The sequence below is a fragment of the Strix uralensis genome, chromosome 1, assembly GCF_047716275.1.
Source record: "Strix uralensis isolate ZFMK-TIS-50842 chromosome 1, bStrUra1, whole genome shotgun sequence".
Classification (NCBI taxonomy): domain Eukaryota; kingdom Metazoa; phylum Chordata; class Aves; order Strigiformes; family Strigidae; genus Strix; species Strix uralensis.
In genome coordinates this window covers 134,058,127-134,073,128 of record NC_133972.1, presented here as the reverse complement: position 1 = coordinate 134,073,128, position 15,002 = coordinate 134,058,127, and the positions used below count along the sequence as shown (strand labels likewise).

Below are 15,002 nucleotides of genomic sequence, written 5' to 3'. Positions count from 1 at the left end.
CAAGAGCTCCAATGTCTGACTCAACAGCAAAAAGAAGACTAATGTGAATCGTCAGTGTGTGGATAAAAAAGAAATGAATGAGAACACAGAGGTGAAAACAAGAGCTACACAGAGACTTCTGGTGCCTGTATTTTTAATGTAGAAAATGGGAAAATGTGCAGAAAAAAAGCTAAAACCAAGGTATCCCGGTCTTAACCCTCTAGTAAGTGTTAATGAGCTTCTCTTGTTTAGACCACACAGAGGTGACCAGACTAAAGTGGGAGATACGTTAGAGAAAAACCACAAAGCAATAAAGGCTCTTCCGTCAAGGCAAACAAACATAATGTGAACCAGTGGCTGGAAGTTGAAGCCAGAGAAATTAAAATTAGAATTGGGTACCCATTAGTTAACACTGAAGGGAATTAACCACTGGAACAAACTGTCAAAGTAATGAATTCTTCATTTCGTGCTGTCTTCAGGTCATGAATTTCTGGAAAATGTGCTGTGGCAAAACACAAGTTATTATTTATTGATAGCCAAATAATTAACTTAATACATGAGTAACTGTACGAAATGTAATAGCTTGTGATACAGGAAGCCAGATTGCATGCTGAATGCATGATTTCATAGCTTTACTAGAATGGGGCACATGAGCACTCTGTCATCTATGGATGTTTAGACATTGATAAGCAAAACTTAGTAGAATGAGTGAAGAACCTGACTCTCCTTTCGCCATCAATTTACAGACTCAAATATGTTGTTATTCCCTTGTCACTTGATCCTGATCAGTGCTTCCCCTGTTTCACGAGCTTCCCAGATAAAAAGCCAACACCTTTAAGCCAACACCTGCTTGTGCTCTTCTAGTGAAAAAATGCTCAGGATCATTACTTGTTCTCTCCTTTTATTTTAAAAAGTAGAAGATATTATGTCTTTCCCTGATTCAGTGCTTCTTTTTTAAACATTTAATTTGCAAGTAGCGGATTAACGCCTATCAGTTCCGCTGACAAAGAGCCACTCCATTTCAATAGGTATTAGATGAAACTCATAATCCTTCAGGAATCTCATCTAATGTTAAAGATTTGAAATTATTACAGTTAAGTAAATAAATATTTGTCATCTCCTTATTGCAGATTTTTCCTCTGAGCTTCCCATCTTCTTCCTTGAATTTGGGTCTGGGTGTACCTTTAGTTCTGTTTCCTTCCTAAAGAAATAAAGAACTATTTACATAGGAGTTTTGCCATGTCAGGGCCCTTGATTATTGTTTGCATTCTGTGTTTCAGAGACATCCCATTTCATCCTTTATCTCTCTTTTCCTTTTAGCCTACTAGGGGAAAAAAATCTCACTTCCCTTCTACTCTTCTATTGTCTACAGGATTTCACTTTACTTTTGTACTTATTTTACTTAATCAGCAATTCCTGTTGTCTTTGCCATGTTTTATAATTCTTTACAGATTTTTCCTAGGGCTAGACCCTGTTAGTGAAAAGAAAAGCTTCAGGAGACTGCACTGGGTTATTCTCTTATTTTTTTAGTGCCCTTAATTACACTGTATTTTTTATTATTTCTTCACTTCCATTTTGACTGTGGTATTTTTAGTCCTTAGAAATGGCTTTCTATTCCTCAGGTTTTCTTTAAAGAACTTGAAACTATCCTGTCGCAATTTTAGTGTCCTCTAGCTGTATGTGTGAATTCTCATGGGCAGCCATAATATTCCTGTTTTACACATTTCAACACTGGAAGAATACCTGCCGATTATGACCATCGGTTTAGAAATATTAGCCTGTGTGCATTTTCCCTTCATCTCTTGTGCCCTCTTACAGATGCAATTTTGCATGTAAGAGTTTTATACCTGTACTGTAGAAAAACTTGTATATGGACTTTCAGATCAATGTGTTGATCTCTTAATTCCCCCAAAAGCATGTATATCGTAAAGTGAAACGTGTGAAGTGTGCGTGGGACCAGCCTGCTATCCTATTAACTGGCAAAGCTAAGAAGCACAAATTTACACGTATAGACCATAAAATGCGCAAGGTCACTGAAACCACGCTTTGGTGTGGATGTGAGGGGAAATCAGGATCCCGCTGACATATTCTGCAATATTTGCAGGACAGCAGTTGCCAATGTAAACCTGAGTTGCAAACATACAGAGTCTTTCACTGTAAAGGGTTTCTCTTTGCTATAAATGGTCCCTTTATTGAAAATGGTCTCTCTTTACCTTTTCATCTTGGACTATTTATACTACCCGACCATCCTTTTCCTTTTCGTAACATATTACTTCAGCTGCAGAAAAAAAATGACAGACAAATAATATTATTCCAGGAATACTGGAATATTATTCCTTGTAATGAACTAGTTCCTTTTAAAATGTGAAGAGATTTTCCATTTTGTTATATATAAGCTTGTGCTTTAATGGTCAAATGCAGAAACTTTGGAAAAGAATCAAACTTATTTGAGAGAGTAACCTAGCAAGAAATAAAGATAGAAACAAGACCACATGAGACATGATTGCTGGCCAACCTCATAGTCCAACACAGGAAGAAAAATAGGAAGCCCTATTCACTGAAAAAGTTAGATGCTCCCGATCCCTTCAGTTGCCTACGTTGCTGTATGGACATTGCCTTTACCTTGGTAAGAACTGAGATTTGGCTTAGAGAAGCATAAATGTACTCTAAATTGCCCCGAATGGAATACCCTAATATCCCACAGAACATTTTGCTCCTTATCATAATATTGTCTTACGTGCCCTCAACTACTGTATGCTGGCAGCAAGGTAATAAAGAAAAAAGTGAATGATAAAGGAAATATGATCACCTCACAGTCTAATTTCCTCATCCCTCGAATCAGAGCTGTTAGTTCTGTGACCTGTAAAGAATCCTGCAAGTAGGAATGTATAGTTTAAAATAACTTGTATTTGATTCTGCTTTTCTTTTTCCTACAGATTTCTTAGTAACCTGTACAGTTCCCTGCATTGACCTCTCCCTTTCAGACTGGTGAAAGCAATAAATACAGTTGTTGAAATGTAACCTCTTAAAAAAAATGTTGCTAGTCATTACTGACAATGAATGCATAAAAATTTCACAGTGTTTGGATGCAGAATTTTGCTTCAGGCCTGGTTTTCCCAGTGTATACACTTTAAGGTGTTTAGGGAAGGTGTATTGTCCTTTGGAAAAAAATCAGTAACTGTATAACAAATAATATCTAGATATAGGAAATACACGAATAGTTGTTTGCAATCTCACCAGGATTAAGTATTAGACCAAACACGTTTCAAAATACTGCTTCTCATTTGATGAAAGGCAATGTCAGAAACTCCCCTGCTTCTGAACTACTGTCCTCTGAGTTCAAAGAGGAACTGTTAAGCCTTGGATCTGTGCCTGAGCTTTTTTTCCTGGTATCATCAAAGGGTGTGATCGCTAATCCCAGTTAAACAAGAAGCCAGCATGTTCCATAGAATCAAAGGCTGAACCTGGGATTCAGGAGAGAGGCTCCTGCTTTTCTGCTGGTGAGGTGTCACGTCACTTATGAAGGTCACGTTGGCTGGGCTTCTCCTACTTTTCACCCATCAATTTGATACTAGCTTGAGGGCTGTAACTATGCCTCCCTACAGATTTTTCAGTATGCTGAGCCGATGTAGCAAACACCTCAAGCAATGCATTTTTACAGAATGAAGAGTGTATTTATCTGTATTATAGTTATATATTTAACATCTTTTCATAGTAAAGTCAACTATTGGGAGCTTCCACACAAATTTAAACTTCAGATGTCTAGTAATAATAAAGTTTCTGAGGGTTGATGTAAGGTCAGTTTAAGAGAGAGTTGGAACACAGATGGCTGACGTAAACCACGTGATCCCCACAAAGAGCACACTGAATTAAAGAGGAAAGAACTGTAAAGTGGAAGTGGATGCCTTGGGACAACTATATCAGGTAACAATACTACAACTGTGAGTGTTTCTCGGTGACTGCACAGTACATCAATATGTGGCAAAGGGCAGTGCATAGGGCACCGTCAGTATACTCTATATAGAGACAAAACTGGACTAACAGAGCACAACGCTTTCAAGTGTGCCCACATCACTAAAGGACACCACATCCCACTGATCTTGAAGAAGGCTTAGATCATGCCACTATCGCCATCTGACTGTCTCAATCCTTGTACTTGAAGCTGGATCCATAAATGAATGAGTTTGTGCAGAGATTGCTCAGGTCAATATACACATTTGTGGTTGGAGTTAAATGTGAGGGCTCTGTACCATGCTCCATCTCATCGTGGAGACACACCCTTGAAATACTTTGTTACTTACACACGTCACCATTAAAGAAATAGAAATCTTTAATGGAATCTAATCTGATGATTAGATCATGCTATACCTATGGAAGAAATAGGATATCTGCACAGAAAACAACTCAGCATACATATGGGAATAAAGAAATGCCAACTATTCAGTAAGGCTTTACCTGCTATGCCTGATTTTGCAGAGAGATATGGAAAGAATGGAAATGTTAAAAGGAAGGTCAACAAATATAAGTAGCTTAGTTCTTAAATTCAGTTATGAATGGAAGCCATGAAAACTATGGAAAGCCATGAAAAGTATTTATTGCAAAACAGGAACTCACAGGTCTGATGATGTTGCCCCTCATAAGTGTGAAATTCTAGAACAGACGTCCCACAGGAAAGCTACTGCAGGAAAGGACTTAATAGAGGGCATGAATGAAGTACTGTGCTTCAAGAAGCAAGGGAATGAACCCAGCCTCCTAAGACTCTTTTATTTCAAAATGTGGGACTCTGAAGAGGAAAATGAATTTCCAGTCAGATGGAGCAGAATCAGCGATGCCTTAGGGGAATGTTTGTTTTTTCCCCACCTGGTTGAGCAATGATTCAAAGGGACTGACATTAATAGAAACAACTAGTGTATGCTTAAGAAGTGATTAGGGGATAAAACTTAAAAAGCAATAAAGGCAGTTTTGTATGGGAGACAGGTATGCATATAAAACATGATATCTCATGTGACTAAAATTCATGTTAAAAAATCTGAGGTATTTTTTGTACTGATGTCAGGTGCTCACTATATGAGGAAAAATGTCTATTTGCTTTTTTTGACTCAGTAAGTTGAAAGTTGTAGTTTCTTTGGGTAGTATATATTCTTTTCAACCATCAATAGTGAAGATAGTAAGTAACTAATGATGCTGCAGAAAGAAACCTGTGTTTCTGTTCTGATCTTGAAAAAATCCCAACCCAGTACATTCTACTTCTTTTGTCCTATTTTCTTTTCACCTTGCACAGAGCTCACAAACGAGTACTTTCTTGTTTCATTAATGAAGTTCCAGCTCAGTCCTTCTCCTTTCACCTCACTTTCACACTGATGATAATTCCTGCTCCCATGTCAGCCCTGCACAGGAACCACAGGTACTACTGCTGAGTTGGGGAACACTGAAGCACCGTGCGATCCACACCTAGATCAAACCTTGTGGATCAACAACACAGGATCAGGCTGTTATCCTGTTGAGATACCAGAATGCAGGGAGGTCTGCTCACTGCCTTTAAGGGGCCAAGGATGGTAAGCAGAGGGCACTTCCACTGATCATGACAGCAACTCTATTTGACCGCCTCTGTTAGCTTTGCTGGTTGGTGTCAGGGATTGCGGACTGTCAGTGCTGGGTTCCCATTCCCCTTGCTATCACTGATGCAAGTGTCTGGGCCACTGCCTAGAGGAGATCTCTAATAGAGAGGTCCCTTCTGTCCTTTTTTCCCTTGACAGAATGAATGCTCTCTAGGTCCATACATGGCTGTTGGCAGAAGGAGAAGGAAGAGTCCTTTTGTATCCTTGAATTGAGGCATCCTTGTGTTGGGGAGAGACTTTAGACTTTCCTCAAACCCTACATCCTGTATATTCTGCAGGAGGAGTTGAAGCCACACTCCTGGATGTGGCCTAAATGAAGGGGTCACTGGAAAGAGTACAGAGGCCTCAGCCCTCCTTAAGAATGGAAGGGACAGAGCTGGGCTCCCTTGCTTATTCAGTGGCCCCCTTGTCCTCACTGAAGGCCTCCATCCCTCCGTAGGAGGGGCACAGTGCTGTGTGGTGAGGAGGAACCACAGAATGGCTGATATTGGAAGGGACTTCTGGAGATCACCTTGTCCAAATCCGCTGCTCAAGCAGGGCCACCCACAGCAAGTTCCCCAAGACCATGTTCAGATGAGTATCTCCAGGAATGGAGACTCCACAACCTCCCTGGGCAACCTGTGCCAGGGCTTAGTTAGTCGCTTTTACAGTAAAAATTGTTTCCCAATGTTCAGAGGGAACCTCCTGTGTTTCAGTTTGGGTCCATTGCCTCTGGTCCTGGCACTGGGCACCACAGAAGAGAGCTGGCTGTCTCTTGTCTGCATCTTCCCTTCAGTTATTTGTACACACTGATGAGATCCCCCTGAGCTTGCTCTTCTCCAGGCTGTACAGTCCCAGCTCTCAGCCTTTCCTCAGAGGAGAGATGCTCCAGCCTCTTAACGATCTTCGTGACCCTTCGTTGGACTCTCTCCAGCATGTCCATGTCCCTCTTGTACTGGGGAGCCCAGACCTGGACCCAGCACCCCTGGTGTGGCCTCACCAGCGCTGAGGGGCAGGATCACCTCCCTCAGCTTGCTGGCATTGCTTTGCCTAATGGAGCCCAAAGCATCATTCACTTTCCTCGCAGCAAGGGCACACGGCTGGCTCATGTCCAGCCGGGTGCCCGCCTGGACCCCATTCTCGGCCAAGATGCTTTCCCTCCTGGTGGCCCCCAGCCCGGAGCAGTGCCTGGGTGTTCCTCCCCAGGGGCAGGGCTTTGCCCTTGCCCTTGCTGAAGCTGCTCTCCGCGGTGTCCCCGGGCGCACAGACCGCCTGTGCTCGGCTCGGGGGGCAGCGGGAGCTGCGGGGACACCCAGGCGCCCAGGTGCGGGGAGCGGCCTGCGGGGGAAGGCGCGGACGACGCGAGGGAGCACGGGGCAGCGGCGGCCCGCGGGGGACACCAGACTGGGCCGCCGGCTGCCTCCTCCCCGCTCCGCCGCCTGCCCCGCTACCCCTCGCTGGGACAGCGACCGGCTCCCGGGCCCGCCCGGCGGCCGCGCCGCGCCCCCGGCCCCTGCCCCGCCACAGGACGACACCCGCCGGCGGGGGCGGGAGGGCGGAGGGAGGGCCGAGGCACGGCGGGGAGCGGCGCCAGCCCGCCTCGCCCCTCACACCCGCTCACACACCCGCTCACACACACCCTCACACCCGCTCACACACACCCTCACACCCGCTCACAGCCGCTCACACACACTGACACCCGCTCACACACCCCCTCACACTCGCACACCCGCTCCCGCCGCCCGCCCGGCCGAGGGGAGCCGGGGCCGCTCGCAGGGCGCCCGCCCATGGCTGACAGGAGCCTGATCGAGGGCGCCGAGCCCTTCCCGCGCCGGGAGGAGGCTCCGGAGTGGGGCTACGAGGAAGGTGAGGAGCGGGCGGCGGCTCCGGCGGGGAGAAACTTTCGCCGCGGCCGGAGGAGGAGGAGGAGGAGGAGGGAGGAGGGGGTGACGGTGGGAGGATTTCAGTGGCAGAGCGGAGAGAAAATCGCCCCCCGGCCGCCCGAGCCGCGGGGAGCCGGGAGGTGCCGGCCCGCAGCGGGCGGCGGGTCGGTCGCGGCCGGCGGGGGCGGCGCGGGGCGGCGGCGGCCGCGGGGCCGCCCGGCAGCGGTGGCCGGGGCCGGCGGGCCGAGGCGGCGCGGAGCTGCAGCCCCCCGCTTCCCGCGGCGGTGGGCGGCAGCGCGCGGGCGGTGAGGGCCGGGGTGAGGGTCGGGGTGGCCCGGGAAGCCGCGGCGCAGCGCGGGGTGCCGGGTGTGCCCGTGACGGCTCTCCCCTGTGTCTCAGGAGTGGAGTGGGGGCTGATTTTTCCTGATGCTAACGGGGAGTACCAGTCGCCTATTAACTTGAACTCGAGAGAAGCTAAATACGACCCCTCGCTCCTGGAAGTGCGTTTGTCGCCAAACTACGTAGTGTGTCGTGACTGTGAAGTGATCAACGACGGGCATTCAATTCAGATTGCCCTGAAGTCCAAATCAGGTATGCTGAAACACGGCCCTTGCTTTACCCCCTAAAGCTGGCGTTGCCCTGAGACTCGCTGTACGTGTGTCCCGGAGCGTGGGAACAGCAGCTGCTCCCAGCAGCGAGCGGGTGTGCTCGCTCGGCATCGGCTGCGGCCGGTGAGAGTCTTGCAGTTGACTCCGGTAGGAAAAAGGAGCAAGCTTTGCAATGGGAGCTGCAAGGGTCAACGCCAAACTGTGTGGTCAGTCAGATTGCTTCACAGCAAGTCCAGAATTTCCTCTTGTGGTGTGTCATCCAATTCACCGGCACTGCTGTCTGCATTCAGAAGCAGTCCAGCCTATCCCTAAGACAGTGTGATGCCAAACTATTTTGTACAGCTGGCAAAATTTGTCCTTGATCCAAAGACCGTGTAAGTTAAAAGAGCTTTTTTCATTAATTTGAGTGGGTTCTGAATACTAACTACAGAATTGGGCAGCTTAAGAGAGAAACTCCAGTTACACATGCTTACAAAAGTGATGAAGAGCAGGTAGCAAAGCAGTCCTAATTTCTTAAAGGAGGTGTTTTGTGTCATTCATCAAACAAGAATCAGCCCCCCGAGCAAATAATAAAAGAAACAATTCCAACTTAAGTGAAATCGCAGTATCTCATGCTGACCTTTCATCTGGGTAAACTATTTTGTATGAAGGAGGCAACTGTCAAGAAAGTAGGGAGAGAAAAGTCCACTGTGCTTCCCAGCACTGTGGTAGTTCTTACCATGTGTTTGGAAGAGCATTCATGTTATTCTAACCAATCTTAGCTAGTAACAGCTTTTGGGGGCATTTAAACAGCTGAACATTGTCAAACCGTGAGACATTCCAACTTTTGTTTTCTTCTGAGATCCCAGTAGTCCTGGGAGCTACAGCTGTGCTGAGAGTGAGGGAGTCAGTTCAGTTTTACACTGAATTTTTTAAAAAGGAAAGGTTTGTTATTTTAATAATGATGCTTTCCTTTATAATTTCCTTTCCATGATAAATTCCATGTATTATTGCAACACAGAACATTTCTGTCCACAGAATTTTTCGGATTTGCAATAGAATAGAAATTTTGTACTTCCAGCCAGTTTTACTGCCTGTATTAGAAGCAGAGCTCATTTCCCAAGGAGTAAAGTTCTCTCTGCAGGATCAGGAGGGTTCTTGAATTCTCCTGTGGAGGATGTGAGTGTGACCGCAAGCGATGTCATCGCTTGCGTGCCAGAATGCAACTCCTTCAACCCTACCTTTCCCAAGAGCAGTTTGTAACTTCGTAGCAATAATTAGTAAGATGGGACCAACACACCTGAATGCATGTGCAAAAAACCATTGAAGACTTAAGAGAAGGAAAGACTTCTTTTTAAACTTGAAGGCAGTGTGATGCCAGACTGACGAGTCTTGAAATATAAGCAAATGTGAAATAGAATAAGTTTATGCCTGAGGCCTGGAATTATGATCTAGGAAGTCTTAACTCTGGTTTCAGCTTTTCCTTAGATTTCGTATGATATCACTTCCCATTCTCAATTTATAAACTGGGGATAATTTTTCCATATTTGGGAGGGGGAAGAAAACGTCTGTTATCCCCACCGAGAGGAGAAAAGAGTTAACAAGCTGTGTATGACCTAGTATTCTGGCCAATTTTCAGGGATTTCGGAAACTCCTGCAGCTTCTTTTCCTCACAGGGGATCTCTGATGACAAATCCATTTAGCCAGATTATTTTAATGGGAACTGTTGAGCACTAAATGCTTTTGAAACTCTGTTCAATGAATGTGGAAGAGATCCTCATCTACTGTAATATTAACAGTCAAAGAAAAACTTCTTTGTGCAAAAAAGTAAACTGATTAAGAGATATTAAAAATCAATTTGTCATTACTGGTGATTGATTTTATCCTTTAATTCAGGACATGCAGTCCATCTGGAATTCCTAAATCCTTCTCATTATTTAATTGCAAACATTTTCACAGGCTGCTTCCAGTTTGATCATTGTACATGTGTTATGCGTTAGGTGGAAGAAGCATGACCAACTGTGTAATGGAATTGTATATTGAAAAATGCTTTAGAGGATATCCTGCTAACAGAGGGACTTCTCTTAAGCCAGCAGTGGATTGCACAGTGGATGGTGGTTTCAGAATAATATTCTAATGAGGATCAAAAATTGCTGAAAGGCAAAGCAAAGTTAAACATGTTTCATGCATTGACAAGGATCAAGATTTCATGAAAGGCAAAGGAAAGATAAACGTGCTTCATGCATTGAAATACTTTTATCACGGGATCAGTGTTATAATTTAAGCTTCAGAAATAAACTCTTTGAAGCTCCTGGAGACCCAGAACTACATCATGTAGAGAACATTTGTTCTAGTTACACTTTCTCCAGGAACAATATTTTAAAACAGAGTAAATGCTTCATTTTCCTAAGAAATAGTACTAATTGAGTATCATGGGTTTATTTGAGTAGATTTCCCTAAACACTTCAATTGGTTGTTTCCCCCGGTGTCCACCAGATTTGTAGATTTTCCCTGTGGGATACAGGTGTAGATAGAATACAGATAAAGCAAGTTTAAGAAGAAAATCTGAATCTATAACTAAATTTAGGACATTTAATTTTAGAAACCCTAGTTAGGGTTAGCTTAGTTGTGAAGAATTATTAAAGGAGGCTTAATTTGAATATTTTGCCTTTTTCTGCAATGTAACTGCTTATGAAAACCATAACTGATGAGTTTTCTTTCAGGTTTTTTATAGTTCTGTACTTTTGTTTTTGTGTTTGTACAGTTACAATATGATTCAGGTGCTAAATCATGTTTTAGTATTACACTATGTCCTGTGCTCCAAACTAAGGCCATTTAGTTTGTGTGTCAAAATAACTTTATATTATGGAACTTTAATTCCCTAAAGCTGTAGGTTATACAATTAAATAATCCTTATCAAGTATCAGAGATTGTAAAAGATTCATTCAAAGTCTATGAAATGTAAGCTAGAATTTAATGGATTCTGGGGAAGACTCTGAATGCTCTTAAGTAAAAACCAGCCCTGCCTAGAAGCCAATATTCAGTGATTTCAGTGGGAAGTTACCTACAGCTTGTGGAGTAATATTTGATCCGAAGCAGATTCAGAAATCCCTGGGCAAAATGTTTCCATTGATTAATTTCAAAGTAGATTTGGCCTCATAAGGTACAATTGCTTGCTTTTACTACTTATGGTGGAAGTCTCTATTAATGCAAAAGTATCAAGCTACTGTATAAATTTTTTTGTGTATGTGTTGCAATTGTGGACAGATGCTTTTAAGAAATTCTGGATGTTTAAAAAACTGAAGTAAAAAAACAAGCCATGGCTGCCTACAAGCTGTTTTTAAGTAAACAAAGTATGTTGTTGCTCCTGTGTGTAGGTTTGATTATATTTGGATATGGAGGCATTCTGTATCTCAGAAGCCTGACAGGTGGTATATGATCGAACACCTTTACCTGGCAAAATATTGGCAATCAAAAGTTTTCTATCAGTTTCTGTGACTCATAGCAAATATAGGTGATGGAGATTAAGCATTCGGACAAGTTGGAGGTAGTCACCAGTTCAATTCAGAACCCTCACCATCTGTTTAGAGCACATAGCTACTGTCTTGATAAGAGCAATAAATATATTCACTCTTCCGACTGATAAAGGTACAATGTTTTTATTTTGTGTTATGACCGACTGTTCTGCCTCATAAAACAGAGAGTGCAGCATGACAGCAGTTTCACTGTTGTTTGTAACTGCCTGACTTCGCATTCTGTACCTGTGTGGTACTTCAAAAGTAAAGATGTCAAGTTTGTCAACTTTACTCTTCTCCTCTCTAGTACTGCTGATAATAACGAAGCTTGCAACAATCTCCTTATTCTATTTGGAGGATGTATTCAGTGGCTTGTCTGCTTTGAAAGCCAAGTTCTTTACCATTTGTCTTCTTTCACAGTGTTAATAGGGGGGCCATTACCTCGAGGACATGAGTTTGAACTACACGATGTTCGATTTCACTGGGGGAGAGAAAACCAGCGTGGTTCTGAACACACGGTTAATTTTAAGGCCTTTCCCATGGAGGTAAGAGTAACACTGCATTGCATAACACCTGCTGAATGCAAAAGATTTGATTTCATAGCCTGAATTCTTGGTAGTTCAAAAGAGAGTTTCTTTTAACTCAGCATTTTATTGCTTTATATTTCAACCACAAAGTTATCTTGTTGAGGTGTGCTTTACTGCAGGTAAATTAGGATATGCATCTGGAATAGAATGCCTCCAGCACTCATCACATTGTGTGATTAATTGGTCGTAAAGTTAACTTGCAGAATTATTAACTTCTGCCTTAATAATGTTAGTGTTCTAACAGGATCTGTCGTTTCAACACTTTCTGTGTCACCTTGACTAATAGCTACAGATGGGGAGAACTAGCCACTGGAAATATTTCAATGGTGAACAACTTCCGTAAATTTGGAGTAAGTGTAGAGCAATTTGCTCATGAAATAGCTTTAGATACCTGAAAATTGAAGACTATGTGATATTCTCGGGTATGTTCTGTAATATCTCAATGAATTGCAAAATGATGAAACACAAGGAAAGTGATAATGCAGTCTGAAAAAAATCAGCTGTTCATGGGGTGTCAGTTTGAGCTCCTAGGCAACCCAAAATGGACCTATTTCTCCTGCCCTCCAGCAGCCATTCATCATATTATTTCACTTCCCACTGTCCCGGTGCTTACACTTGTCAAGGGGTGGCTTGGAGTATTCCTTTAGACTCTGGACTGCAAGACTAATTTTAACAGAAACCAACCCTGATGTTTGGTGACTTCAGCTTTGCATCTTTTATTTCATCTGTTGTGCACTATTTTTTTAAAGAAATTCAAGACTTTTTCAGAGTTGAGTTATTTTTGCCTTACTTATCTACCATAATCCCTCATGAGCCTGAAACTCTGTTTCCTTTTTCTCTGTGTTGTTCAGTGATAGCAAATTTGTTATTGTAGCATTACATTCATGAGTGCCAGACTACTGGAACAGAACTGCTTTATGGAAAAGGATATAAAATGTATTAGAGCAACTACTGCACAGCTAAGTGTAAAAAGCTGGTGGACTTACACCATCAGTCTAATTCTTAGGGTTGTTCAGGTACTTTCTTTAAGAGTTGTGGGTCAGATTTTGGTCTCTGCTGTTTGCTATTTTGCACTGGTCCATCAAAAAACCATATACAAAAAAATATATAAAGTCACGCAAAAGGGCTTTGAAAGTTGAGTTGAGGCAGATCATAAAATCATAGAATCATTTAGTTTAGAAAAGACCTTTAAGGTCATTGAACCCAGCTGTAAACCGAACACTGCTAAGTCCACCACTCAACCATGTCCCTAAGTGCCACAGCTACATGTAGATCCTCTTTGGAGGTTGATTTCAGGCAGTGCCTGGCAGTGCAAGAGAATTACTTGAATTGGCAAGACTCATCAAGCAAAGGGAAAGCAGAGGAATCACCTCTGCATCCTGGTTACCTGACATAATATATATAACATGATTTATATGGGCAGTAAGACCTTCAGGATACTGCAGTGTTCCTCTGAGTCAGGAAGTAGCTTGTTCTTTATGAAACAGCTCGCTTAGTGCTTTTCCTTAGGGCTGATCTAGCATGTGGTGATCAAGAAATATTGACATGAACTATGTCAAGAACTGTGCTTAGGAGTCTGTCAGGATCTCCTTCTTTAATTAGGATCACTTTGCAAACAGACTTGGTGGTATGTGGCAACAGTCTATCTGCAGAAACCCCAGAATTCTCAATTCCAAATCAGTCCAGAGAAAAATATACTTGACCCAGAGATTCAAAACAACAAACTTAAATCAGTCATGAAGGGATTTCCTTCTTCACCTGCTTTAAAAGCAGCACAGCAGCTGCACAAACAGAATTCTGGCACAGTTGAAGAACATCACCTGGAGGTGAGCAAGCTGGTGTTATGCTGTCTCTGCATCTGAGCAGCTTTCTGGAAGACCCTGATCACCAAGAAATAACTACTGATGCAAAAATTCTGTAGCAGACAAAAAATGACTCATAATACACTTTAAATACAGTGTGAATGTTTGATTTTGCAAACAGATCCTGATGCAGATTAATTCTTCTGGCAGAAAATGACAGCATAGCTTGTGGTATCCAAGGTCAGTTGCACACAGGTGTATTGGCTGAGCCAATTCATCATCTTCTGCCCCATGTTGCAAGAAAGTGCAGGGCAGTTTGTTTGACAGATGAGCTGCATTTCCTTCTGCTATATGCACAAAGAGCTGCTATATTAACTCCATCTCAAATTGTCTAAATCAAATATACTTGAGCAATAATAAAACAGGTGCTTGTGATGACTATAAATGTTTATGAGTTAGTACACCTGAGACACCACAGTGGAAGATTTTCTGTTTCCATTCCAGGGATGGCCCCATCTAATTTTTTTTTGTTTTGTTTTGGTGGAGAACAATAATTTTGATCAAGAGACTGGGAAATCTTATTTTCTTAACTTTTAACATTAACACTGGTTTACACAGTTGTTGGAAATCACCATATTCTGAACGCATATTGGGTTTGATTTTCACTGGGTTTGTTAGTTACTGAACAAAAATGGCGATGGGTGCCTATTTTGGCTATATACAAGCAGTCTGGTGTAGTTTATGCTTTCGTCCTGTACTAATACAAAATAAGCTGACAGTTGTTTCTGCACAAATGCATGCCTAGAAATGTGTTGAGCACCAAGTGCATAAGTTTTGATCTTCTGCCAGCGGAGCAAATCTAGTAGGATATTTTCCTAAGAAACTAGAAATGATTTACAAAGCAAGTGGTAAGGATTTTAAGTTCTCCTCTCTTTGTGGGAAGAAGACAAGTCAAAGGGACAAGCAGTAGTGTGAAAACATAAGTGCTTGGTTTAAGTGTGTACATTAACAACACAACAAACTAGGCCCAGATTAAATATTCCATTGCACTG

The 15,002-nt window shown here is 42.8% G+C and overlaps 1 protein-coding gene across 2 annotated transcripts in view; it reads left to right on the top strand.

The window, feature by feature from the left end:
• Positions 1 to 7,195: 7,195 nt before the first annotated feature.
• CA8 (carbonic anhydrase 8) overlaps positions 7,196 to 15,002 on the top strand; it is a 54,069-nt gene continuing 46,262 nt past the window's right edge. For both annotated transcript variants that reach the window (XM_074893794.1, XM_074893784.1), the window contains exons 1-3: positions 7,196 to 7,442; positions 7,859 to 8,050; positions 11,982 to 12,106. In XM_074893794.1, the coding sequence (XP_074749895.1) occupies positions 7,364 to 7,442; positions 7,859 to 8,050; positions 11,982 to 12,106 (396 nt within the window). In that variant the 5' untranslated portion in view covers positions 7,196 to 7,363. The remainder of the gene's footprint in view (positions 7,443 to 7,858; positions 8,051 to 11,981; positions 12,107 to 15,002) is intronic.